The sequence below is a fragment of the Vulpes lagopus genome, chromosome 11, assembly GCF_018345385.1.
Source record: "Vulpes lagopus strain Blue_001 chromosome 11, ASM1834538v1, whole genome shotgun sequence".
NCBI lineage: Eukaryota > Metazoa > Chordata > Mammalia > Carnivora > Canidae > Vulpes > Vulpes lagopus.
The window spans coordinates 112,082-140,008 of NC_054834.1; the positions used below are offsets into that span (position 1 = coordinate 112,082).

A 27,927-nucleotide genomic window follows, 5' to 3' on the forward strand; every position below is an offset into this window, starting at 1 on the left:
GGGAAGGGAGGAAGAGTCGCTCGCCACTGGCAAGGGCAGCGAGGGCGCCCCAGCTGGGTGCGCTCTTGGAGACGCGCAGGAAAGGGCCCCAGGCCACCCTGTAACCCAGCCCCCAACACCGGGTGCAGGGAAAGGGCAGGATTTCCCAAGGGACGTGGAACAAGAGGGACATCCGATGCCCGCCACCATAATCTGTCTTGCATCACTCACTTTTGTTGAGGTTGACTAATGCGGGCGGGCCCTGGTCCAGGCCCAGGGATATAAGGCGGCGGGGGCCTGCCCGGAGCAGCAGGCGGCATGGGGCCCGCGGGGCGCCAGTTCGGAGCCCTGCTCTGGAAGAATTGGCTCTGCAGAGTCCGGCAGCCGGTGAGTGCAGCGTGCCTCCCGTCCCGAGGGAGGGCGAGGGCACAGAGGAGGTGGGAGCCTCTGGGGGGGCCCTGCAGGACCTGGGGAGGCCGGTGGCAGAGTCAGAACCTGCCTCAGGGCCGCAGGAGCCCCACCGCCCCACCACGGGCAAATCCAGGCGGTGCGTCTTGTCACAAGGCTAGGAGAGAAAAACCCACCTCAACTAAACTAAAGGGGGGATTTGGACCCTAGTGTTTTGGGGCCTCCGCAGATCCCTCCGGTGGAAGGGACGGGCACACCTAGCATGTTACAGGCAGCGACCCCCGCCCCCGGGCAGGAGGCTGCAGGGGCTGTGCCCTCGGTGCCAGTTCTCAGCCTCCTGGAAATGCATCCCAGCGACACTGCAAGGTGCTCCTGAGCGGCTCAGAATTGCCCAAATCAGCCTTGTGCTGCTGTTACAGAAGCGTTTTCATGATGCAGAAATCGCCCGTGCATCCCCAGGAGGCCCTCTGCTGTATTTCTAACCCCACCACATTGAACGGCACCCCCGTGTCATGTCCAGCAGCAGTGGAGCTGCAGCTGACTACAGACTTTTCAGATTATTTATTTATTTATTTATTTATTTAGAGAGGCAGAGACAGGCAGAGGGGAAGCAGGCTCCATGCAGGGAGCCTGGCGTGGGACTCGATCCCAGGTCCCCAGGATCACACTCCGGGCTGCAAGCGGCACTAGACCACTGCGCCATCAGGGCTGCCTGATTTTTCAGATCTTAAGGTCCGCGTGTGGCACATAGGGTTTTCCCACTGCCTTCTTCTCCCCTTTAAAGAAATTCAGTAACTGGCGTTGAATCTCATTCTGCTGATTTCTCATTATCGAGAGCCTTCCTTCTTCCTCCAAATATGGTGAATGTCAAAAGGGTGATTTCTTTCTCAGGCAGAGGCCTTCAGGATTCACAGGACTTCAGTTGGAAATTTGCAGGGAAGTGGTAAGATCAGGAACTGACAGGGATGAGCACTGGGTGTTATTCTATATGTTGGCAAATTAAACACCAATAAAAAATAAATTTATAAAAAAAATTTAAAAAAAAGATCAGGAACTGACAAGTGGGGCTTCTGTGCTTTATTGTTTATGTGTTGGCGTCTGCCTAGGTGTTTTTCAATGCACAAACACCAGGTTTTATTGCCACGTGGCCTGTAAGCCGTATTTTACCGACATAAGTTCTGAGGAACTGAGCCTACTTTTCTGTGGAAGAACATGACGGGTGGGAGTTCGTTTGCCGCGTGGCACAATTTCTGCTTCGGGCGGGCACCGGGACTGTGTGTCCTGCAGCATCGGGTGCTCTGGTGGTTCAAACACAGTCAAGGTGCTTAATGCTGCTGAGCTGAGTACGCCTCCGGTTAGAAATATCTAACTCGCTGATTTATCTGATGTGGCTCCTTAAACGCTGTCCTGTATCCTGCGCTTTGCCTCCTTCTTCTCTGTAGTATTTGTGACCCCACAGCATCCCACAGATTCACGGATTCGCAGATTGGCGGATTTGTGAGCTCACTCCGGAGCCTGCCTCGGTATCTCAGATCCACAGGAGCAGGGGGTTTTGTTCTGATTCGTTCTCCAGCGTATTCAGCTAGGCCCAGGTGGTACCTGGCACAAAACAGGTGGACAGTACATACTGGTTGAGAAAGTGAAGGAAGGAAGGAATCGGTATTTCAGGCATCTCTGCTGGGTGCTAGATGCTGGGCGAGCCAGACCGACGGGTGCCCTGCCCTCAAGGAGCTGTAGCTCGGGACACGGAAAACAGGGGAACAAGTACCTATAAAATGAGCCTGCCTCTGAGGCTCGATCCTGCAGATGGGGAGTGAGTGGCACCTGCATGAGGTTATTCAGCAGGGCCTGCTCAGGCAGCGACCCCATGGGGGGCAGGAACCACACAGCCTGGAACAGTGTTTCCTAGTCAGTGAGAAGCGGGCTTTGGGGCTCTGTAGGGTGAACGCACTGAAGGAGCCATTCACAGGGTAGCAAATGTAACCACACCCCTGGTGAGGGGCGCCCGGGGCTCCGCGGGCTTGGTTTCAGCTCAGGTCATGATCTCGGGGTTTTAGGATGGAGCTTCCGAGTCGTCGCTCAGCAAGAAGTTGGCTTCTCTCTTGCTCTGAAATAAATAAGTGAATGTTTTAAAAAAATACAACTCACACGTATATTTCCTTTAAAAAACATAATTTTTATACACATGAATTTATATACGCACTTTTACGTTTCATCTTCATTTCATTATATTTTATTATTGTAGTTCTTTAAGAAAATGCTTTACTATGGACCCTTGAGACAGACAAAAATAGAATAGTGTAGAATGGATGAATGGTTACCCCTTGTTTTTATCCTCATAGTTAGCTTCAGAAATTGGTGACTTTCTACTCTCCTTGGGGAAAAAAATTTACTTGAAACAGGAGACTGTTTTTACAACCATTTTAATATTATTTATTTTTCTCTTGATTTTTAAATTTATTTTTTATTTTTTTATTTTTTTGTTTTTTAAAATTTTTTTATGTTTATATTTTATGTTTTTATTTTTTATTTTTTTTGTTTTTTTTATGTTTTTATTTTTTAAAAAAGTTTTTATGTATTTATTTGAGAGAGAGAGACAGAACACAAATGAGAGGAGCAGAGAGAGAGGGAGAAGCAGCCTCCCCGCTGAGCAAGGAGCCCGATGTAGGGCTCGATCCCAGGACCCTGAGATCATGACCTGAGCCAAAGGCAGACGCTTAACCCACTGAGCCACCCAGACGCCTACTCCTGATTTTTAAAAAAGGATTTAAAAAATAAAATTAAAAAAAATAAAAAGGATTTTATTTATTTATTTGAGAGAGAGAGAGAGGGAGAGTGTGAGCAGGGGAGGGGAGGGGCAGAGGAAGAGAGAGAGAGAGAGACTCTCAAGCAGACTCTGCGCTGAGTGTAGAGGCTGATGCAGGGCTGGATCTCGTGACCTTGACATCGTGACCTCCGCCGACATCAAGAGTCTGGTGCTTAACTGACGGAGCCCCCCATGCTTTCTCCTGATCTTTGTCTGTTGCACAGAGGACACTTTAACCATGAGGAGCCCTTTAAAAATGTCGTTCTCCTAATGCACCTGCTACTTCTTTGGTCTTTTCTTGTCGTTGGTCATATGCAATGTGCTATTTTGACATAATTGAAACCATAGCCTTTTGCTTTTTGCTCTCACTTAACATGGAGGACCAACATTTTGAACGTTTCTGTTTGGCCTTCATATTTAATGGTTTTATCACAAAATAGTTCATCAGTTGGATGCACATAATTTATTCAAGCATCTGCTTACGCTGGACTGTAAGGTTCCTCCCGGTTCTTACCAGGCCTGACATCTTTGTTATGCATGAGGGACACATCTTGGGCTAGGTCATTCCTCTTGAATGAATTCCCTGGAGCTGGTTTCTGGGTCAGAGGCACTGGGCTGAGCACAACCAGAGCCGGCGCCCCAGGAGCACCCGCACGGGCCATTCGCAAGCAAGTTGGCCAACGGCGGCGAAGGGCCCAGGGCCTCCGGCCAGGAGCCCTGCTGCGCGAGTCTGTCTGCTCCGCTTTCACATTTCATTTTAACTAAATGAGTCTGATGCAACACTCCTCACTTTAAAAATGTAATAACAGGGACGCCCGGGGGGCTCAGAGGTTGAGCATCTGCCTTCGGCCCAGGGCATGACCCCGGGGTCCCCAATCGAGTCCCACATCGGGCTCCCCGCAGGGAGCCTGCCTCTCCGTCTGCCTGTCTCTGCCTCTGTCTCTGGGTCTCTCATGGATAAATAAAATCTTTTTTAAAATCATGTAATAACAACAAGAAGAAGAAAGAATGGAAGCCAAGTGTCTGCTGCTGGATGTCTCCTCGTGCTGCAACTCTTGGGGGTTCCCGGGTTTTGTGAAGAGCGGGGCTGACCTGTCACCTGCTCCGCCCCCCGCCCCCCACCCAGGGGCCCCCGCACGAGCAGGACCTAGGACCGTGCTCTGCTCTGCGGGGCCTGCGGGGCCTCCTGCACCAGGCCGGCGTTGGCCGAGCCGCCAGGGTCGCTCCACCAGGACCTCCAGGCCTGGTCCAACAGGGAGCTCCCGCCTGCCGACGGGCCTCGGCCACCGCATAAGGCGCCGCGCCCCGTCCCAGGCCACCTGTCGCCCGCGTGGCCGCTTCCGTCGGAGGCGAGGGGGAGGGCGAGGGCGAGGGCCCTGGGCCAGGGCTGCTCCTTCGGGCCGGCTCCCAGGAAGCCCTGGGGCTGACTTAGCGCCGCACCCTCGGGCTCCCGCTCAGCACAAAGCCGGACTCACTCCAACGGGGGGGGGGGGGGGGGGGAGGCTTGGGGAGCCCCCCACCCCGGGCCCAACACCCGAGGGCTGTGTCGGCGGGAGCACCGGGCTTCCTCTGAAGAACCAGTTCCCCAGCCGAGCGCCAGCGACCTCAAGCCGCGGAGCTTTTGTGCACGAGCGTGTGTTTTCCTTGCACGAGATCTTTGCATTTTTGTCCTGCTACCAAGCTCACCCGGGGTCAAGGGATAGTCGCCCTTTGGAAACAGTCTCCTGCCACCATTCTGGGTTCCTCTGAAATTGCAGGAAGTCCTGGCTTTCCAATCCCAGGAGTAAGTAGCTCTTACTTCTTCTGGAAATTGTTTCTATCTTAGAGGCGGACAGACGCCGGCTGCTTTTGTGTCATTACAACCCACCGATTACTTGTTGCCAGATTGACTGCAAAGATCCCTAAGAGCCTTAATTGGAACCAGAGGGTCAGAGGTCAGGAGCTGACCCCTTTGTTGGCAGCTTGAAAGAAAGACCAAAGGCTGGCTCTCGGCAACAGGCTGCGTTGTACGCAGGGCCGCCCCGCCGGCTCAGTCAGCGGAGCACGGGACTCCTATCTCGGGTCGGGAGTTCGAGTCTGCTGGCTGCAGAGATTAGGTTAAAAAAAAAAAATAGCAGAGCAGCTTTATATTAGAGGAGATGAGAGCGTTCAAACGTGAACTATATACACAGACTGACGTTGCACGTGCTGCTGAAGGGATCAGGGATCTAAGAACCTCTCCTGCTTTGATGGTTCGAAAAAAGTTAAAAGTCACGGCCACGGAATCCTGGTCCTGAAGAAGGTGGCGAGAATCATTTACCAATATTGTCTCGCCTGGGGGCCTGAGCAAGTGAGGCCTGTCCTGGGGGCGGGGGGCGGGGGGGCTGGGACAGTGCGGGCCCTGGCCCTGGGGGAGGAGGCCGGCCACCCCGAGGTCACGCGGGGTCACGGAAGGTCGTTCAGGTGCGTCTCAGCTTACTCAGGAAAAGCACTCAGAAGTGAGTTATTGAAACGTAGACGCCTGTATCTTTACAGAGACGCACGCTGTGTGGGTTTGTTTGCTTTGCTCCTGGTCACACTCAGGATACCAGCAGGGCCCTTTCTTTCATTTAGATGATTCTTCCCGGACTCCCAATTCCTGCTCTCAGCTTCCCCTTCCCCCAGGCTGTCTCCGGGTGCTCCACGGAGCCGAGCACACGGGCCAGCTCTGAAGGGCAGCGCGCGCTCCTTGAACAGGGTCTTGTCATATTCAGAGTTTTGCTCACTGTAGGCCTGGGTTTAAGGATGCAAGAGTATCCAGTCCATCGTTTGTTCATTTGTTCTTTCTTTCTTTCTTTCTTTCTTTCTGTCTTTCTTTCTTTCTTTCTTTCTTTCTTTCTTTCTTTTTTTTTCTTTTTAAAAAATGTTATTATTGAGGGCAGCCCCGGTGGTGCAGCGGTTTAGCGCCGCCTGCAGCCCGGAGCGTGATCCTGGAGGCCCGGAATCAAGTCCCACATCGGGGTCCCTGCATGGAACCTGCTTCTCCCTCTGCCTGTGTCTCTGCCTCTCTCTCTCTCTCTCTCTGTCTCTCATGAATAAATAAATAAAACCTTAAAAAAATGTTATTTATTGAGAGAGAGAGGTTGGGGGGCAGGGGACAGAGGGACAAGCAGACTGACTCCCTGTTGAGTGCAGATTCCAACAGGTGCTTTATCTTAGGGCCCTGAGATCCTGACCTGAGCTGAAATGAAGACTCTGAGGCCTAGGACTGAGCCACCCAGGTGCCCCTGGTTCTGAAAGATTTCCATCAGAATGGTGAATTTGTGTGGTTCCCATGAAAAAACAAAAAACAAAAGCAACAACAACCAAACCACCAAAACCCAAAAAGGGAGCCCTCTTCTTCCCAGGGAGGTGTTTCCTCCTGCTCAGGAATGTGAGTCCTAGGAAACCTGGAGTTTCCCCGGGTTTATTTACTTCGACCTCACATAAGCCTGGGTTTCCAATTACAAGAAAGATTAACAAAACAAAACCAAACAAAACCAAACAAAACCAAACAAAACCAACCTCCTGGAAATAATAAGGCCAGAGACCAGAGCAAGGGGGCACCTCAGGCTTGTTTCAGGAGATTATACTGGAGGCCCAGGGTGGGTCCCGGGGACCCTGCAGACTGAGGAGCATTGATTTTGTCACCCTGGGGCTCTGAGGTCGGCTCTGCCTTTGCCACTCAGCCGCCCTCCCTCCCCGCTGGTGTCCCGGAGGAGGTAGCCAGGGCTTGTCCCCAGGTGGTGCTCACAGGTACCTGTCACCCTGTGGGTTCGGAGCTGGAGATCCTGGCCGTCTGACCCGTGCACCAGAGAGCCCCTGTCTGTAAACAATCCCTCTTGGGGATGAGGGGGACGGGGCAAGGAGGTGTGTGCCCGCCACCCATCCTGATCTCTGTCCCAGACATCGGGATCCAGGCTGAGTGTGGGTCACGAGGCTGCTAGGAGGGACCCACAGAGGAAGGTCAAACAGGGAGGACCTGCGAGCCCAGGGTCTTTCCTCCACCCCAGGCCTTTCCTGCGTCCTTCCCTCCGCCAACCAGCACATCGTAGCTTCCCCAGCCGGGCCCCCAGGCCTGTGTGGGCTTCCCCACGCCCCTGCAGGGCAGGACGTCCCAGGCCCACCTCACGGATGATGGAGGCTGAGAGCACCCGGGGCGTGGGGGCCGTGGTGGCGGTAGGCTCACGCCCGCCTGGCAGGACACTGCGGAGCTCCTGCTGCTCGGCCGGGTTGGGGCTGGTCACCTGCACGCCCCCCGGGTCTCTGTGCCACCGGGGGCTGCTGTCGCGGGGGCTCCCTTGTTGCCAGCGAGCAGGGCATTGCCAACGTGAACGTGCCCCCTTTCGTCACGTTGTATGAAACATGACCTTCGTGCGAGGCGGGCCGGCCCACCCCAAACACAATGAATTCCAAATGGTGACGTCTGAGCCAGAGGCACGCACACGGTTCTGAAGGGCTGTGCGAGGCATGTGGCGCCCGTGGTGGCCTGTGAGGGTGCAGGTGGTCTGTGCTGCGGGGCTTCACGCACGGCCAGGGGTGTGTTGAGGGTCATCCAACGTTCTCTTTTGAGAGGTTTGTATAAAAAGGAACATGTTTATATGGATTTTCCCTTATGAAAATTGCCCATAGGGGTGCCGGGCTGGCTCCGTGGATGGAGCATGTGACTCTTGATGGTGCAGTGGGGAGTTCAGCCCCAGGTTGGGGGTAGAGATTACTTAAAAATAAAATCTTTGGGCAGCCAGGGGGGCTCAGCGGTTTAGTGCCGCCTTCGGCCCAGGGAGTGACCCAGGGGTCCTGGGAGTCCCACGTTGTCGGGCTCCCTGCATGGAGCCTACTTCTCCCCCTGCCTGTGTCTCTGCATCTCTCTCTGTGTGTGTCTCATGAATAAATAAATAAAATCTTTAAAAATAAATAAATAATAAATAAAAATAAATAAATAAATAAATAAATAAATAAATAAATAAATAAATAAATAAATAAAATCTTTAAGAAAATAACAAATGGCCCGTCCAATTCTTTCCCAGTTGTGTATTTAGGAGGCTGGTGATTTTCTCCTGTGGTTTGGCTGTTGAGACCTTGATGGCAATACCTCCTCCTGGCCCCGGGTAGCTGTCCTCCTTCTTCCTTCCTGCCTTTTTTTTATTTTTTTGAAGATTTTATTTATTTATCTGACGGAGAGAGAGCATGCACACAGCAGGGTGAGGGGCGGGGGAGAAACAGGCTCCCCCGCTGAGCAGGCGCTTCCCCGATGGAGCCAGGGGCCCAGCCGCCCTCGCCTCTGTTTCTGTACCTGTACCGCCCGGTGTAGCCTGTGTATCTTACACTATCACCTTTCCTTTTCCTTTGAAATAGGTCTTTTATGGTTTCAAACCTGCAGGAAGTATGTTTTTCTTACCGACAGGTTTGACCAACAGTCTACTTGCTTCTGGTTTCGCTCGATTTGAGTTTGCTCTGTTTGGACTTCCATCTACTTAAACCACACCTGGGGGGACTCTGCGGAGCTTCAGTTTGTCAAGATTATCTCAGGACGCGGGGCTGGAGCTCGCTGCCCCGGGCTGCCCCCGGCTGCCCCCGCCTCGTGCAGTGGCCCTCCCTGCCTGCGCTAGCTGGAAGGTCACTGTGTCATGTGTTTTCAAGCGTGCCCGAGCCTGTGCTGGGAGACCCAGCGTAGGTGCTGAGTGAACATTTAAGACACGAGTGTTTTTTAACACGAAGCTCAAAAATTCGTAAGAGCAGACGACACGGGGAGGCGAGAGAGCGAGGCCGCGGGTGGCTCGGGCCTGGTGGCCACGGGTGCCCCAGCTGGGAGGACCTGGGCCGGCGGGGCGCCAGGCTCCTTGGCTCCGGCCCGGGTCGTGAGGCCCCACTGCCACGCGGTGTTTTGCAGCAGGACCTCACAGAGCCTCGAGGAGGGCCCAGGCCCCAAGAGCACAGCGAATGTCACTCTCCCGCCCCGTCTGTGTCGGGCCAGGGGGGCCCCAGCTCAGCTCTGCTTCCTTCCCTGAGGCCCTGGGCCCCAGGGAGCTGCCCCTGGCTCGGCCTTGGGGCTCAGCCTCCCTCCCCAGCCTCTGCTCTCCCGAGTCCCGAGTCCCGGACGCTGTGCCTTCCCACGGACGGGTTCCACTGGCCCGAAGCACAGGCCCGAGGCCCTGTCTGCAGCCCGGGAACTAGGCCAGGGGCCTCGCCGGTTGTCAGAGGCGGGAGGGATGCTGCACGTGGGCCTGTGGACACTGGCTGCGGCCAGGCTGTGAGGACGGATCCAGCTCACCCAGGCGTTTCCACAAGAGCCTGCACAGGGACGCCCCCACGGACGCCCCCATGGCGCGTTGTGCATCTTCGCAGGCGGGACTCGGCCGAGGGGGTTGCCCCAGTGCCTGACCCTCGCTGCGCACCTCCTGATGAAGGGATGAAGGAAGGAAGGAATGAGTGAACAAGCACACTGACTCCTTATTCCAGTGCAAGACAATTTAATGATCGATTCTCCTGGTTTTTTGCACGACTGCCATTTTTTTGTTGTTCACGAATAATGGAAGCATTCCCCTCAATTCCTGCATGTAGTTACCTTCTCAAAAACTGTTAGCTTAAAAAAAAAACTGTTAGCCTGAGGGGTGCCAGGGGGCTCAGGGGTTCAGCGGCTGCCTTCAGCCCAGGGCGTGACCCCCGGGGCCGGGGATCGAGTCCCGCGTCGGGCTCCCTGCATGGAGCCTGCTTCTCCCTCTGCCTGTGTCTCTGCCTCTCTGTGTCTCTCACGAATAAATAGAATCTTTTTAAAAAAAACTGTTAGCTTGAACCTTTTAAATTTAAATTTAATTTAAAAAATATTTTATTTATCTATCTATTTATTTGAGAGAGAGGGCGAGAGCACGAGCGGGGGCAGGAGCGGAGGGTGAGGGACAAGCGGACTTGGTGCTGAGCATAAAGCTCGCCAGGGCCTCCGTCCCGGGACCCTGAGGTCTGACCTGAGCTGAAACAAGAGTCAGATGCTCAACCGACTGAGCCACCCGGACGCCCTGCACCTTCTTTATAGGCTCAGACCAATGTCATAAGGATAAACTAATATGGTTCAACTTATTATATGGTTGTCGAAGTGTGTGGTCATAGAATTTGTTCGTCTTCAGATATATTAATGTCATCAGGTTGTTTTCTAAAGTTCCCACCGACACTTGGTGGTGTCAGATTGTTTAGTTTTTCCCAAACTACAGGCTGTAAAAGGGTGTCTTGTTGGCGTTGGACTTGTACCTCCCTAAGGTCTGCCCACATCGAGCTTCCGCAAGGTGTTCGTAATTCGCTCCCGGTGGCTCGGATCCTTTGAGTGTTTGCTACTGGATAATTGTTCTTCGCATTGATTTGTAGGAACGTAAATATTCTCCTGGACACGATGTCAGTTATATCTGCTGAGGCAGATTCTTCACTTCTGCACCTTGTCTCACTTTATAAAGTAGCTTTTCTGGGGCACCTGGGGGACTCAGGTGAAGCGTCTGCCTTTGGCTGAGGTCGGTGATCTCAGGGTCTTGGGATCGAGTCCCGAATCAGGGTTCTTCTGCTTCTGCCCCTCTCTCCCTCTCTTTCTGTCTTTTATGAATACATAAATAGAATCTTTAAAAAAAATAGCTTTTCTGGGGGTGCCTGGCTGGCTCAGTTGGTAGAGCATGGGACTCTTGACCTCGTGGTCATGAGTTCAATTCCCACGTGGGGTGTGGAGATGACTTAAAAATAAAATCTTAAAAAAATAGATTTCTCCAATAAAAAATAAATTTATTATTTAAAAATAGATTTCTGAGGAACAGAGATTTTAATTTTAATATGGCTTTAATTTTCCTTTGTTGTTCATACTTTTTTCTTTCTTCTTTTTTTTTTATTTATGATAGTCACAGAGAGAGAGAGAGAGAGAGAGAGGCAGAGACACAGGCAGAGGGAGAAGCAGGCTCCATGCACTGGGAGCCTGATGTGGGATTCGATCCCGGGTCTCCAGGATCGCGCCCTGGGCCAAAGGCAGGCGCCAAACCGCTGCGCCACCCAGGGATCTCCTTTCTTCTTAAGACAGACAAGACATGCTCTATGTGTTCTTGTTAACATTTTAGATTCTTTTTCTCATTTTTTCTAGGATGAGAGCTCAGGACTGAATCCCTCCCTCCCTCCCCCACTCCCCTACTCAACAGATCACCAGTGACCTGGCTCGTGTTCTAGGAAGTTTTTCTCCCGTTGGTCCACTGGCCACCTTTTTCCCATATGACATTTCTGACATGCCGACTTCTGTTCCTGGCGCCATCTGCCTTTCTTCGGGTTAGGCTCTGCACATTGAGCTAATAGCACACAGTCCTCCCACCATTTTATAGGAAGTCTTGATATGTGGGAGGACAAATCCTTTCAACCTGTTGGTGAAAATTGTCTTGAATATTGACCTTCATTCTCCCAGATTCGTTCTAGAACCAGCTCATTAAAATTGGTATCAGCAAAATCAAAATACAACAAGCAAAAACCTGTTGGAGTCCCAGTGGAATTGCACGGAAGGCATAGATTAGTTTGGGCAGAATTAACAGCTTTCTGATACTGAAGTTTCTTACACATTGAGAATGTTCATCTGTTCATTTATTTAGTTTCTCTCTGGTGTCTTTCAATAAAGTTCATGATTTTATTCATCAAATATTTGCATGTATTTTGGTTAGATTTTGTTCCCAAGGTCCTTAATACTTTTATTCATAATATTAGTGGCATCTTACTTAAAAAAAAATACATTTTCTAGGTGATTTTTGCTGGTGTAGGGAATTATTGTGAGACAAATATTGAACTTTCTCCTATGAAAGTAAATTTGTAATTTCTTTTCTTTTCTTCTTAAGATTTTATTTTAAAGTAATCTCTACACCAAACATGGGGCTTGAACTCATGACCCTGAGATTAAGAGTTTCTTGCTCTACCAACTGAGCCAGCCAAGGTGCTGCTAAAGGTCTCCTTCTGCATTTCTATCACTTGTTTCATATTTCTTGAGGATATTTAATAGGTTTATAAATGCATACAATTATTGCATCTTCCTATCCTATAACTTCTGTTATTACGTAGTGATCTTTTCTATACCTAAAAATGTTGTCTTAAATCCTCTTGTCTGATTTCAAACCAGCTAATTTTAATATTTACCTTGTATGTCTTTTTCATCTATTTTTAAAAAATAAATCTTTGTTTTTTTAAATTAATTAATTAATTAATTTTAATTTATTTTTTAAAAGTAGGTTCCACACCCAACGTGGGGCTCAAATTCACAACCCTGCAATCAAGAGTCAATGCTCTTCCTAGTGAACCAAGCAGACACCCTCTTTTTCATCTCTTTACTTCAACCAGTCTGTGTCCTTATATTTTAATTTTATCTGTTCAAAGTAACATAAAGTTTTCTTAAATCAAGCCGGAATATTCTTGTCTTTCAAACAGTGAGTTTAATCCAAGCATGTATTGAAACTTAAGCCTATTGTTTGCAAATTTCTTTAGCATTGGTCTCCAGTTGGGTAACTTTGGTTTCTAATTCACTGAAAGTTTTCTTTTACTGTCATTCATGAGAGATCATTTTTCTGGATATTCAATTCTAGATGGACCGAATTTCTCCAAGCAATCAATAGATATTTAATTATCTTCTGGTTTCTTGCTATTGATGAGTCCTTGGCAAGTCTATTCTTTTGATATGGTGTGGCTTTATTTCTTGAATTGCTGTTGAAATCTTTTCTTGGACTTAGTTATGCTGAGGTTTTTTTTTTTTTTTTTTTTTTTTTTTTTTTTTTTTTTTTTTTATGCTGAGGTTTTTAAAGTGGATTTGGGGGACGCCTGGGTGGCTCAGGGATTGAGCATCTGCCTTCAGCCCAGGGCGTGATCCCGGGGTCTTGGGATCGAGTCCCACGTCGGGCTCCCTGCAGGGAGCCTGCTTCTCCCTCCACCTGTGTCTCTGCCTCTCTCTCTGGGTCTCTCATGAATAAATTTTAAAAATCGTAAAAAAAAAAAAAAAAAAAGAAAAAGAAAAAGAAATAAATTAGATTTGGTTTCCTGGTAAATGTTACATTTCCTTTATCAATGAATTTGTGTCTTTTGTATGTTCTGGAAAATTCTCAGACATTTGTTATTTGAATACTGCCTTGCCTGTAGCCTCTTCATTTCCCTTTGAGGGGGGACTCTCTTCTATAACTAAATCTCATACTTAAAGATTCAACTTATGACCTCTGTCTTCTCTTTGATTAATTTTTTTGTCCCTCTCTTAATCGCAGCGCTCTGGAGATTACTTTCTGGACGACCAGCATGCAATAAAAACCATGTTCTCATGATAGGGGTCCTGTTTTTTCTACTTGGTGTGCTGGAAGCCGAAGGGACATTGCTGGATTTTAAAATTTGTTCCATTTTTATATTGGCTGAATTTCATCATCATCAAGATATTTCCCCCTTGGGATTCATGGTTAATAAATGATCTGTGTTTTCTTATGATTGAGAATATATGTATGTCAGTTTTCTTTAAGGGCCGTTTTGGTTGGTTATCATATTAAAAAATTTTTTTTTAAAGATCTCATGTATTTATTTGAGAAAGAGAGAGATAGAGAGGTCATGAGCAGAGGTGGGGGAGAGAGATTAGCAGGCTCCCCACTGAGCAGGGAGCCTAAAGCAGGGCTCATCCCAGGGCCCCAGATCATGACCCGAGCCCAAGGCAAATGCTTCCCCAACTGACCCACTCAGGTGCCCCTTTAAAAATGTTTTAAAGAAAAAAAAAAAAGTTTTAAAGAGGGATCCCTGGGTGGCTCAGTGGTTCAGCGCCTGCCTTCGGCCCAGGGTGTGATCCTGGAGTCCTGGGATCAAGTCCCACATTGGGCTCCCTGCATGGAGCCTGCTTCTCCCTCTGCCTGGGTCTCTGCTTCTCTCTGTGTCTCTCATGAATAAATAAATAAAATTAAAAAAAAAATGTTTTAAAGAAAATCACTGTTGTTATCACAAGCTGTTTCTGTAATGCAGAAATCAAAGTTTAACTGTCATTTCTTCTCTTTGTGTGGTTTCTAAATGGTTTAGAATTCAGCAGTGATGGTTCTGTCGTTATGTATTTCTTAGATCTGCAACCTCTCTTTTCATTTACATTCTTTTTTTTTTGGAGCTCTTGTTTTCTGAATGTTCTTATTGTTTTTCTTTCTGAAACAGTTGTAAAGAAATTCCTCATTTTCTTTGTGTTGTTTACTTTCCAGCCATGCTTTATGACTTTGGTTTGCTTATTTGTTTCTTCCCATCCAGAATGTTCAGACAGCTGTTCTGCTCTTTCTTTTAATCTGATTCATTCTTGAGAGTTCAGCTGGGTGTTTTGTTTGATCTCAACTCTCTTTTTGATAAATCTGAGACTAGGCTGATTTCTCCTCCAAACTCTAGTGCCATCTCTGAGCACACCCTGTATATGCAGATTTTCTACGCAGGAGGGATGGTTTGATGAGAATGGAGATGAGTTGGGGGCTTACCCACCAGTGAGATGAGTTGCAGACGTTATTACACCAGTGGGGCTCTGGGCTCTGCTTTGGAATTTTGTCCAGTGTTTTATATCATATTCACTGCATCCAGTTGGGGAAATTGTTCTTCAACTCTGGATTCTTTCCACCTGAATATGTGCAACCCTGAAATCTCCAACAGAATCAGGCTCATTGTTCACTTCTCTGTGTTTCATTTATTGTTTGCAGCTGCATTTCCCTGCCTCTTGCTGGAAGGAGAGAGGCAAGGCCTTTGGGGTGCTCACCCTGCAGGTGCAGATGTTGGGGAGGGTCCTGGGACTGCAGGCTGCAGCATTACAGCTTTGGAGGTCCTGGGTGGGGTCAGGACTGAACTAGTCTTGCTTGATCTGCTCTAGAGACCCGTTTCTTGGCATTTCTGTATTCTTGAAAGACAAGTTGTCTATTTTTCCCCTCTACCTTCTTTTCTTTTTCTCTTCTCATTTTGTCTGGGAGAAGAAAAAAATCTGTAAGGAAGTTTCAATATTTCACATGCATGTTTCCGCGTATGTAGTGTTAAGGTCTTGGCAAATGCCGCTGCCTCTCAGCTGGTTTTTAAGGGGGTCCGTAGGAGTCACGGCCATGGCCACTGTGGGGTGTGGAAGCTGGGATGCGGAGCTGGGCACTTTTGCCATCTCCTGGTGGGCCTGAGCTGTGGGCCACAGAGGGAAACGTTCCCACTTAGCAGCGATGGGATTAGAAATGTCAAGCAAGATTACAAGATAGGGAGGACACGTGAGAAGGAAAGCATGATCCAAAAATGTGAGGACAAAGAGTGCCGCCTCTGCGTGCCTCCAGGGAAACAATCTTGTGAAAGGAGGTGATTCACTCGCTCACAATGGGCAGTGACACAGCAGAACTGGGTGTTTCGATACTTCTCTTCTGACCAGAGTTATTTCAAAGTCGGAACAATAGAAGATTTTTTTTCCTACCTGTGCTTTTCGGAGCAGCTGGTGATTGGCTTGTAATGACCCAAGATACAGTTTTTTAAAGTTTAACTGAGGTTCTCTTTTATTTCAAGATCTCCAAGAAACTTCCCAATTAGACCATATAGAGTTCTATTCTATTTGACACTGTCATTTCCATTTGTTATTGGAGATTTTCTTTTTCTTTTTTTTTATAATAAATTTATTTTTTATTGGTGTTCAATTTGCCAACATACAGAATAACACCCAGCGCTCATCCTGTCAAGTGCCCCCCTCAGTGCCTGTCACCCAGTCACCCCCACCCCCCGCCCTCCTCCCCTTCCACCACCCCTAGTTCGTTTCCCAGAGTTAGGAGGCTTTATGTTCTGTCTCCCTTTCTATTGGAGATTTTCCATTGAATTAAGGACTAGACAGGTAAGTACTTGTAGCTTCACAGCTGCCACTGACTATTTTAACTTGGCAGTGACAAGACCCCTTAAATGATGGTGGTCTCTATGTGCAGGAAGAAAATAATCCAGATGCTAGAAATAAAAAGTTTGGTACATTGGGTACATCAGATTTTGACAATAAAAAGGCAAATAAGACACTGGAGACAATATTTGTAATACTTTAAGCCAACAAAGAACCAGTTAAGGAGTCCTTTAATTAAAAAAAAAAAAAATAGAAGAAAGAAAAAAGAAAATTGGAAGCAATGATGTACAGACCAGTTTAGAAAAAAAAAAAAAAGCAGACAGGAAAAATATGCATTGAGTGGGTTCTGGGATAGTAAGACTGCTTCTTCAGTGTTAGACCAAGTATCCTTGAGTTTTAACCTGCCGGATGTAGAATGCTGTTTGTGCATTAGTGAGCACAAACAGCCCGTTTAGCGTCTGGCTGTAACTTTTGTGTATATTATACATGTAATAGAAACATGGACACAGGGAATAAGGAGTTAATGGACCAGGAGTTATTATATACTAGCCTATGAAAAATACTTGACGTTAAGAATTAAAGAAAAATTCTTTTTGCATATCACTTTGAGAAAACATGGACAGAAAGTTAAGTTTGTTAATCTTGGGTGCCAGTGAGGGTGGTTGGAGGGAAGGATGACTGGCTTAGCTTTTACGGAGGGCCTGCTGGTTGTGTTTATCCAAATTAAAAATCAAACACGGGGATCCCTGGGTGGCTCAGTGGTTTAGCACCTGCCTTTGGCCCAGGATGTGATCCTGGAGGCCCCGGGATCGAGTCCCACATCAGGGTCCCTGCATGGAGCCTGCTTCTCCCTCCTCCTGTGTCTCTGCCTCTCTCTCTCTCTCTGTCTATCATAAATAAACAAATCTTAAAAAAAAAAAATTAAACACACTTTGACTTGGTTATCTCACTTGGCAGTGGTACTCCATGAATATACTTACCAAAGGCAGCCAAACATGGGCAGAAAACTCATGAGAGCGATGGTCCCAAACAGAAAACCTTCCAAGTTTCCATTGGTGACTAGTTGAATAATTTAAATTCTACAGTAGATTATCAGGTGCTCTTTAAAAACGGTGAGGTAGATCTATAAGTGCTGATATGAAAGATTCTTTCCAAAACCATTAGTTATGCTTATTTATGTTTTTATTTTCAAAAGATTTATTGATTTATTTATTTTAGAGAGACTGTGTATTCAGGGAGGAGGGATACAAGAAGAGGGAGAGAGTCTGCACTGAGCGTGGAGCCCGACCCTGCTCGATCTCACAACCCTGAGGTCACCACTGGAGCCCAAACCAAGAGTCGGACGCTGAACCGACTGAACCACCTGGGTGCCTTGCTTATATATGTTTTTAAAAAATGAATTCAGGAAACTGTTCAGAAAATTTATCCTTTGGGAGAGTGGTTATATTCTTTCTGTACTTTTAACATTTGCTAACCATGCAAATATGTAATTATTTATAATATCAAAAGTTGTTCTATGAATCTAGGTCTATAAACCATTTTGTTTTCTTTATACCTCTCTGTCTTAAAAAAATGGCTATCACATGTTGTCTAAAATTTTAAATCAAAAAATTATGTACTTATTCTTCTTAATGATGTCAAGTCAGTGTTGCATTTGAGGCTCGTGTTCTGTCTTGCACATTTGTATTCAGCCAGAGTTAATTAGGGAATCCTCCCCCACCACGCCTCTACTCCCATTCTTCAGGAAATGATTATTTGTTGCAGAGAAGGTGACCGGAACGGTCTGTGGTCTTCTGAGCGTTCTTGACCTCTCCTTCTGGTTTAATTACCATCCTTTGAGTCAGGTGGTGGCCTCCTGCAGACACCCTCCCGTTATCAGGATGTATGATTCTGGGCTCAGTAATTGGTCAGGAACTTTTCATAATGAAGCACTTTCTGGCACAAACAATATTATCTCATGAGCTATTTCAAAGGTGGCGATTTCTTATCTTCTTTAATTACAGTGGGGTGGGAACCTTTCCACTAGTGTTTCACCTTTATGGCTCCCAGCCACATGCACCCCACCTAATGCATTTAGATGCTGTTTCATTACAGGGAAGATTAGGGACAGGCAGTTCAAAGAGCAAAGGAATTGAAGAGATTAGACGTTTGTTTTGGTGCAAAGCATAGTAACTTGGCATCTGAAATAACCTTCTTAAGTGTTAGACTGAGTATCCTTCTCTTCCTCATCTGCCGACTTAGGTTTTTCTTCATGCATTATTGAATGCCTACCCTGTTTTGTGTCTGCTTATAAAGTTTTGTACTTGTGTGATGAATGGAAGTCTACAGGAGAACATTATCTGACATAAAAATCAAGGGAAGAATGATGACAATAAGAATAAACTGGTGATAATTGAAGATTTTCTTTTAATTAGTTTTTCACTGAACTCTACCTTGGGTATCTCTTTCTTAGATAAATTCCATGTATCAATGGTAGTTCCTTTTTTTTTTACTTTGAAAATTCAAGACCATGCAAATTATTGCAATCCTTATCTGTACCCCTTTTTTTTTCTGCGTGAAGAGATTTGACTCCAATAATCTGAATTTTAGGAATTTGTTCCAATCTTTTTTTTTTTTTAATTTGTTCCAATCTTAAGGAGGATTTTTATTTTTTCAAAAGAAAAATTGTTTATATGCAAAAAATATTTGTTGATGGAAGAATGTGAATTATGGTATACCCATTAGGTAAGAGCATAATGCTATCAGTAAGATGCTAGTTATGAACCTCGTGCAGCAACAGCAGAAAATACTCATAAAGGGCATCTGGGGGGCTAAGTAGGTTGAGCTTTCGACTTTTGATTTTAGCTCAGGTCATGATCTTAGGGTCGTAAGATGGAGCCCTGAGTTGGGCTTTGTGCTCAGTAGAAAGTCTGCTTCTCCCTCTCCCTCTTTTCCTCCCTCTGCTTGGGCTCTCTCTCTCTCTTCCAAATAAATAAATGAATAAGAATCTTAAAGAAAAAAAAGAAAATACTCATAAAAAGAGGTGAGTGTGTGTGTGCTACTGCTCTCTCTGGGAAAATGTCTATTTGGATGGAAAAGGCAGGAATATTAAAGAAATTAGAAAAATATTGGGCACTTCAGTGGCTCAGTCAGTTGGGCATCTCACTCTTAGCTCGGGTCTTGATCTCAGGGTTGTGAGTCAAGCCTCATGTTGGGCCCAGCGTGGAGCCCACTTAAAACAAACAAACAAACAAACAAACAAATAAATAAATAAATGAAAAGAAAAATAGTTAACTTGTTGGAATAGGAGAAATATGAATGAAGTTATTTATTTAATTTCTTTAATGTCATGAAGTCTACCATAAATAAGAATGTGGAGAAAAAGGAAAGAAGTAGAAGACCTGCCTTTTGGGGGGAAGTATGAGGAGTTGACAGTCGTGGGTCTGGATGTAGCGACGAATGAACTGGGCCTTCTCTGTGGGTCCCTGTCCCAAATGGGTGTTTTCAGAGATGCACAGTAGGAATGACAAGGAGTTCCTTTTTATTTTTTTTACAAGGAGTTCCTTTAAAGGAGGCCTGACCTGGCCAGTGTACCATCCTTCAGGAGAGGGGGATACCATCGTACTTTGCAGTTTATTCAATTTCTAATTTTTTTTTTTTTGGACATCTTCTCCAGGTCCTTTCTCTTGCTGAATTCTTTTGGCCATGCATCCTGTTCATGATTCTAACAGTGCTTCGCTTTCAAGAACCTCCCAGACACAGAGACAATTGTAAGTGTCACTTTTGCTATACTTGTTGAAATACAGCCCTCTGGAGAAAAAAGTGCAGCTCTCTTGCCTCTGTTCTTTATATATCCAGAACTCTGTGTGGAGTGAATGAATATTTATTGTAATATCGCAATAGCTATATTTCTGGAGTATGTGCTAGTAAGCATTAGTTTATGTTTTTTTTCTCTTAAGAATGAGGTTCACACATGTCTGCTCCATCTAGCAGATAGATTAATTCCTCTAAACTGCCTCTTTGGGCATAGGTTTATGTGATATTATACGTATATAAAGAGTAAAAGAAGTAAAAGTGGGAGGTACATTTCACAGTTTGCCAACATGATACTGGTGGCAATCGTGGTTATGGTGGTGGGGAAGGTGGTGGTGGTGATACTGGTGATGGTGGTGATGGTGATGGTGGTGGTGATGGTGGTGATGATGGTGGTGATGATGGTGATGGTGATGGTGGTGATGATGGTGATGGTGATGGTGATGATGATGGTGGTGATGATGGTGATGGTGATGGTGATGATGGCGATGATGGTGGTGATGCACTGATAACCCATTATTGATTAACTTCTGCTCCAAGGGCTTTATCAGAAAGACCCTTGTGTTTATCTGGTTTGAAATCTTAGCAGCGTTGCTGCTTATGAAATGGTGGCCTATTTTCTATCTACTGGATTTATGCCACTTGAAATATGGATAATGTGGCTAATTCTGAAAATGTTAATGAATAAAAGCACTATTAAGGGATGGGCTTTATCTAAAATAGCACATCACTATCCAACAAAATTCATTCATTTACTCATTTGGCAAATATGTATTGAGGGCCTGCTGTGTCCAAGTGTCTGAAGATAGAGTAGGAGACAAGGTATTTTCCGTGTCCTTATAAAGAGCTTGCCGTCAGGCCAGACTAATACAACACAGTGGCAAAAATGTCACAATGGGATTCTGCAGAGGGGCCATGTAAGCACAGAGGAGAAGGCTCCTGGGGAATTGGCATGTGGTCCTTTGTTGGACTAAGGTGTGCAGGAGAGGAATGATCTGGGCAGGGCAAGCAGCTTGGGGAGAAGTGAAACTAAATGGGATTCCTTACAACTAAGAAGCAGGGACGTGGCAGGTGGAGTACACAGGTCAGATCCATAGGAGGTTTGTATGATGCCGAGGATGGTCACCTCCTAAGGGCACAGCGGAGCCATAGACCGTACAGCATGAAGGCCCAAGTCACTAGTGGCAAAATGTCCTTGAGTGGTCTCGTTGTAAATAACTAAACATTGAAAGTACTAGTGGTGCTAGTTCAGTCCTCGCAGCTGGGAAGAGCGGCCTGAGGGTCCTTACGTAAAAGCCTACACCTGGTCCTCGAGGGTTCATCCGCCCTCGCTCTGTATCGGGAGCCTGGTCCCAGCAAAGAAGTGGCGAGGGGAGGCCTGGCAGCGCTTCTCACACGTTGATGCAGAAGAGCACTGGTGGGGAGGAGAGCCTCAGAGGGGCCCGGAGACCACACTGTGAAGCTGTGTGCACTCGCCGGCTGCTTAGGCTTGGGCCAGCGACCTTGCCTTTGTGAGTCTCTGTAACGACAGGTGACTTTACCTGCCTCAAGAACGGCCAAGAACTCGGGGAGAAAGCCAGTAGTGAGCGTGTGGCCAGCGCGGGGCTTGGCACACAAGAGATGACCAACGCGGGGCGCCCGGGGGGCGCAGTCGCTTAAGTGTCTGCCTTTGGCTCAGGCATGATCTCAGGGTCCTGGGGTCGGGCTTTCCTCTCAACGGCAAGTCCGGGTCTCCCTCTCCCTCTGCCTCTGTGATCTCTCTTGCTCTCGCTCTCTCTCAGATACATAAATAAAATCTTAAAAGAAGAGACAGATGACGCACACATGTCTGTTCCCCTTCCCCACCCTTCCCGCTCTCCCCATGCCAGGACTGGAGTCCTCCATCTCTGCCCGCTGACGGCCCCTTGTCGTGGCCGGCATCCCTGCCATGTCCCAGGGGTTGGTGGCACAGAGCACGTTAGGGAAACACGCCTCTTCTTACCAGCTGGCTACGACCCCAGAGCTGTGTCTGGTCTCCTCCCCGGCGCCCTGGGCCTTGTGTTAGCTCAGAACCCTGTTGGCCTCTCTAGCTTACAAGCCCGCTGGCTCATCTTTTCTTCCGTTCTTTTGTTCTTTCTTTCTTCCTGTCATTTGCTTGTTCATTCAGTCATTGATTCACGATCCAACGTTAGGTGACTGTTTTCTGCGTGCAGAGCATTGTGCGGAATGGACCGAGGGCATGGGGGTCTCCTCGCCTCGGGGAGTGCGATCATTTCCCAGAACAAACCAGATTCCCGGGAAGGGCCCTCCGCCAAGGCTTTACCAGCTGCCTCCTGTTAGATCGGCAGTTTCCAGGTTGCCTGGGGGCAAGGTGTCTTTGAGTACTCAGACTTTTATTTATTATTCATTTATTTATCAAAGATGGTGCTTATTTATCAGAGAGAGAGCAGGAGCCAGATGGGGGAGGGGCAGAGGGCAAAGCAGGCTCCCTGCTGAGCGGGGACTGGACCCCGGGACCCTGGATCATGACCTGAGCCCAGGGCAGAGGCTTCACCGACTGAGCCCCCAGGTGCCCCCAGACGGCAAGTGAATCACGGGTTGATGCTTTAATAACAGCATCTCAGACACTTCCCTTCTGACCGGGGAGGCATCCGCGTTGCCCCCAGTTACACGGACGCGCTTCTTCCTTGCTCGCACTCAGGTTTTCTGCAAGCCCGGGACCTGCCCAGCCGCGGCGTCCTCCCCTTCATGCAGGCCCTGCTCTGCAACACCGGCTCCACCTGCAGGAACGTGAGCTCCACGGCGCCCGCGGAGGGCCCTCGGCGGTAAGAGAAAGCCAGCTCCTTTTCCGAAAGCGCAGGGTTGGCCAGGCTGGAAGTGAGGCCTCAGTGCCCTGGGGTGCCCTGGGGGGTGCAGGGTGGGCCCAGGCGGGTAGTGAGGCCTCCGTGCCCTGGGGGGGCCGCAGAGCCTGAAGTCCGGGAACCCAAGCGCCCGAAGGCCCGTGTGCCCCCTGGCAGCCCGCGGCAGGCTGGGGCGTCCTCCTGCCGCTTGTTCTTGGACCCACGAGGGTCTGCGGACTCGCAACCACCCGCGCGACTGTTTTCCGTAGCTTAACAGTCTGGCTCCGACCGACCGGCTCAGCCAACTGCGGTTGTGGCGCCAGGTGCCGCCGGCAGGTGTGAGTGCGAGCTGCCCACTGGGCTCTTCTCCGCCCATCCGTGGCTGAGATCACACGGCCCGCGGGGCATTCACCAGCTCACGTGGGGCGGTGGGCTTCCGTGACCGGGCCACTCTGGGGCCGCCTGGGGACGGGGGTCGCTCGGCATCCAAGGCCTCACGGGCGGGAGCCCCTGGGTTCCCTATGAGACGACTCAGAACACAGAGGCTCTGGAAGCTTCTCCAGAAGAGATGGGGAAGGGTGATGGCTCGGCCGCGCTCGGGTCGGCTCCATCCTGGCCTCCGGGCCGGGCCCCTCTAGACGCTCGCATGGGAGGGGCGCTACAGCACCCCGGCACCTCCACCCTGCGACCCCGAGGGAGCCGCAGGCTTCTGGGTGACTCGTGACACACCCTGTGCGATGTTCACCTACCTGCCCGTACTGGAGACGCGTAACCGAAACGTGAGGCGTAGAGAAAGTCATTTCGAAACCGTCGGACGTCAACCCGAGATACTCAGCGGTCGTTCTGTTCCTGTGGCAACTAAAGGGGTAACACCCTCTTTCTGGGAGATGGGGGGCTCAGCTCGCTGGCATCTCCTCCCGGGGCTCCTCCTCCTCCCCCTCCTCCTCCTCCTCCTGCCCCTCTTCCCTCTCCTCCTCCCCCTCCTCCCCATCCTCCCCTCCTCTCCCTCCTCCCCATCTTCTTCCTCCTCCCTGTCCTCTCCACCCTCCCCTCCTCCCCCTCCTCCCCTCCACCCGGGGCTCCCCGTCCTTGCCCTCCTCCTGTCCTCCCTGTCCTCCCTGTCTTCCCCCTCCTCCCCTCCACCTAGGGCTCCCCCTCCTCCCCTGCTCCCCTCCACCCCAGCTCCCTGTCCTCCCCCTCCTCCTCCTCCTGCCCCTCCTCCCCCTCCTCTCCATCCTCCCTGTCTTCCCCCTCCTCCCTTCCACCCCAGGCCCCCCTCCTCCCCTTTACTCAGAACGGACCCTTAGGGTCTGTCCCAGTAGGGAAAGGTGGGCATTGCCCCCAGACGGTAGCCCTGTTTACTGCTGGGCATCTGGGGCGTCCAGCGTCTCTGATCCTCAGGGTTCCCTGACCGGCCTCCTGGCTTGTGAGTCTGGAGGACAACGCCCGCCGGCTCTTACTTCGCCGGTGACCAAGCAGACGGCGGCTCCTCATCGGCCCCAGATGCCCTCCTCCCCCCCCACCTCCCTGCGCCCACCTCCCTTAGCCGATACTCGGGGACCGTCCTGACCCCGGACTGCGTGTCACACCCTGTCCTGGGGCCATCCGTGCCGGGCAGGGCAGCGCGAAGCCTTGAACGTCGTAGCCAGGGAGGAGTGGCTCTGGGCGTCTAGAGGTGCCGAGGCGGGTCTGAGACGCACAAAGTGACGCAGAGTGACCCGCAGGCCGTGGGTGGTGTGGGGGCGCGGTGGGGGGCAGAGGGGCCGCAGGTGGGTGGGGAGGACACTGGCCTCCGGCTGCAGGCTGCTGGCCTGTCCACCCCCCACCCCGTTCACCTGTGAGCGCCCTTGACCCCCAGGGCCGCGCAGACTCGTCCATGGGCCTGCGGTGAGCGGCTCGGAAGCGGCTGGGTTTACACCCGCAGAGCAAGCTTCCCCTCAGGTCTCTTCAAGCCCCATCGCGGCGGGTTTAGTGTGGGGTTCCGAGCCCTGGGTCGGGCCGGAGCTTCGCTCTGGGCGGGAATCCCACACGGCATCACCGTGGGAGGTGCTCCTGAGCACGGCTTTGGGGGGCGACTGCCCTGGGCTCCAGGGGGGCGGTCGGGGCTCAGGGGGAGTCGCCCTGAGAGCAGATCCCGAGCTGCCTGCGCCGAGGACAGGGTCCGCCTGGGTTTCTGGGGGAAGCCTCTCCCGGGGGTGCGGCCCGGCCCACCTGCCCTCGCCCCGTCTGGGGGGGGGGCTGCGGAGGAGGGTGGGCAGCGCCCCATCTCCCTTCCCTCTGGCGTCCTCACTGCGTGGCCCTCGGCTTCGTCACCTTTCTTCCTTCTCGGTCCCCAAGCCCTCGAGGGTCCCCCCCCCCCCCCCGTCCCCCCCATGGTTTGCACGCTTTCCTGAGTCGCCCCCATTCCGCGGCTCCGGGGTCCTTTACAAGCAGCCGGACCCTCTGCCCCCTCCCAGGGCTAGAGTTCATCCTCGCCCTGAGAAGGAGGGACGCGGGCGGCCCGGGAGATTCTGTGGGGGCCCCGACCCTGATGCGGATGAGACGCCGGGGCTCGAAGCCCCGGGCCCAGAAAGGGTTCTTGGGACGTCTTTGGTGCAAACAGGGTTTTATTGGAGCCCAGGGAGAGAGGCCTGTGCCGGGGGCAGGGGGAGGGCGCGTTGTAGACTCTCAGGCCGGGAGGGGTCAGGGAGTGCGTGAGTCCCTGAGGAAGCGGGGTTCCAGGACCCCGGGTGGGGGGCTGGTGGGGGGAGAAGGTCAGTTATTACGTCTAACACAATCTGAGCCCTGAGCCCCTTCGGGTGGACGTGGGTGGGCCAGGTGCTTGGGGTGACCCTGCGGGCTTAGAGGTAAAGGGAGTTTCTAAGGGGACGTTTCTGTGTCGGAGCAGACTCACGGGGTCCTGGGGGTCGGGCCAGGATGGGGCAGCTGAGTCCCTGGAGGAGGGTCCCCCTGCCTGGCTCAGGGCGTGTCACCGGGCTGCAGGCGGTAAGGAAATGTAGTGACTTCCGTCCTGCCTCTGTTTCCCCCTCAGTCCTTCTGGACACACGTCATCCCCTTCCCCTTGGTGCTGCGCCCTCTGCACCCTTCACTCCGCCGGGCTGCCCCCCGCCCCCCGAGGTCACAGGTCCCCCCCAGTGAACACTGGTGCCCAGCGGCTTCCTCCATGGCCCCTCCATGGCCTGCGGGTCGGAGTCGCCCCTCCTGGTCGGGGTCTAGCAACCAGGGGCTCCTGCGGTGGATCCCGCTCCCGACCCTGCCTGTGCCCCCCTCCCCTTGTGACCTTGGAAATGAAGGGGCAGCGTTGGGGTGCTCGGAGGGGGGCCTTGGGACCCGTTCTCGGGACGCTGGCGCCTGTCCATGCGTGCCAGCCGGAGGGGCCTGGGCTGCAGGCTGGACGGACCCCGTTTCCTCGTCTTCCGTGTCATGCTGCAGCCGGGGCCCTGATTTCAGCTCCGCTATCGCCTCAGGCCTCGTCGCCCCCCTTTACAGTTTTCTCTCTGAGGAGCCACAGAGCAAAGACAGGCCTGCAGGGTCCTGGGGTTCATTTCTAGGCCCTTCCCAGCACTCAGGCCACTGGCCCGGCCCGCAGACGTGCTCCCCATGACCTGGGCCGCCCACGTCCCTGGGTCCCTCCCTGGCGCTCTCTGATTCTCATGGGGATGCAGGGGTGTTCTGCTAACTTTAATTTGTAAATTCCTCCCCAGGAAAGCTGGTTTTATTTTTATAACATGTTAATATCCTAGTTTTTAAAAAATATTGTTCATTTATTTATTTGAGAGAGATAGAGAGAGAGAGAGAGAGAGCGCAGGGGGAGGAGAAGGAACAGAGAAGCAGGGAGCCTGCCCACAGGGGCTCATTCCCATGACTCCGAGCTCATGACCAGGTACTCAGCCAGCTGGGCACCCAGACGCTCACCACACGCCCACCTGGATGCCCACTAGATGCCCACCAGGCACCCACCCAAGTGCCCACCAGGCACCCACCACGCGCCCACCCAGGCACCTACCACGTGCCCACCTAGACACCCACCCAGGTGCGCACCCAGGCACCCACCATGCACCCACCTAGACCCCACCCAGGTGCCCACCCAGGCACCCACCACGTGCCCACCCGGCGCCCACGCACGTTCCCTCTAAGTGCAGTTGCTCCTTTCGCCCTAGTGTTGAATTGGTCTGGGCTTTGGGTCTCTGCGTGGGGTGAGGATCCAGTTGCACTTGTTTCTCCCATCGGGTGAGCGATTCCTTATCTCCACTCAGGAGCAGCTCTCCCATCCCCCACCGATCTGTGTGGAGCTGCAGGCGGACTCGGCCTTGGTGCCCTGTGGGCTCTGGAACCTTCTAGACAGAGCCACCTGGCCTGCGCTCAGGGCCTTCCTCCGGGAGCTCCCCTGGGCAGGCACGACTACCTCCCTGTGTCCCGTAGGGGAGTGTCTGTGCTTCCTCGTGCACTTTACACACGTGTCGGCGAGGGCCCCGAGAGGACTCTGCTGGGATTTTGGTCGGTGTCGTGTGAATGTCCCCGCGGGGCTTGTTGGTATTTCCCTGTGAAGGCCAGGGACACCTCTGCTCACACTATCCTAGTTACCGTGTATTTTTGGTTGCTGTTGCGAATGGGATCTTTTTAAGATTTTATTTATTTATTCATGAGAGACGCAGAGAGGCAGAGACACCGGCAGAGGGAGAGGCAGCTCCTGCGGGACTCGATCCCGGGACCTGGGGGCACGCCCTGAGCCCAAGGCAGATGGGCCCTGTGCCCCTTGAGCTTTGAGGCACTTCCAGTTTCCCCGAAGCGTCGTGCCAGGTCACCTCGTCACCTCCTCACGTCCGGGTACCAGGGCGCCGGTGCTCTACCTGCCGCCGCCTCCCGGTGTTTGGGCGCCTCCTCCTTTCGGCCGGGCTCCACGTCGAGTCGCGCCGTCCGGTGTAGTCTTACCTCGTGTTTCCCACCGTGGATGCTGTCGGGATGCGGGGCGACGGGCCCGCGGACGCCCGAATATTCCTTCGGGGTTTGCTCTTCCTCCTGTTTGGGGCTCACAGCTTCCAAATCCCTGGCGTTTCCTGGAGCTCAGGACGTAGTCCTGGGGTCTTTGTTGTGTTAATGACGGTGACTTTCGGACCGGCCCGGGGCTGGGGGTGGGTGGGACTCTCAGGCCCGGCTCCCCACCCCCGCAGGTGGGATCCAGTGTTGTAGGAGCAGGCCCCGCCCGGAGGCCTTCCTGCAAACTCTCAAGGATGTGGCTCGGAGCTTCTGGGCTGGAGCTGGGGGGCTGGGGGCTGGGGGGTTGGGGGGCTGGGGAGCTG

The 27,927-nt window shown here is 51.1% G+C and overlaps 1 protein-coding gene across 1 annotated transcript in view; it reads left to right on the plus strand.

The window, feature by feature from the left end:
- The first annotated feature begins 297 nt into the window (after positions 1-297).
- The window catches only part of ABCA13 (ATP binding cassette subfamily A member 13), a 240,985-nt gene continuing 213,355 nt past the window's right edge, over positions 298-27,927 (plus strand). The window contains exons 1-3 of the mRNA XM_041773932.1: positions 298-366; positions 19,672-19,765; positions 22,489-22,612. Coding sequence (XP_041629866.1) covers positions 298-366; positions 19,672-19,765; positions 22,489-22,612 — 287 coding nt within the window. The remainder of the gene's footprint in view (positions 367-19,671; positions 19,766-22,488; positions 22,613-27,927) is intronic.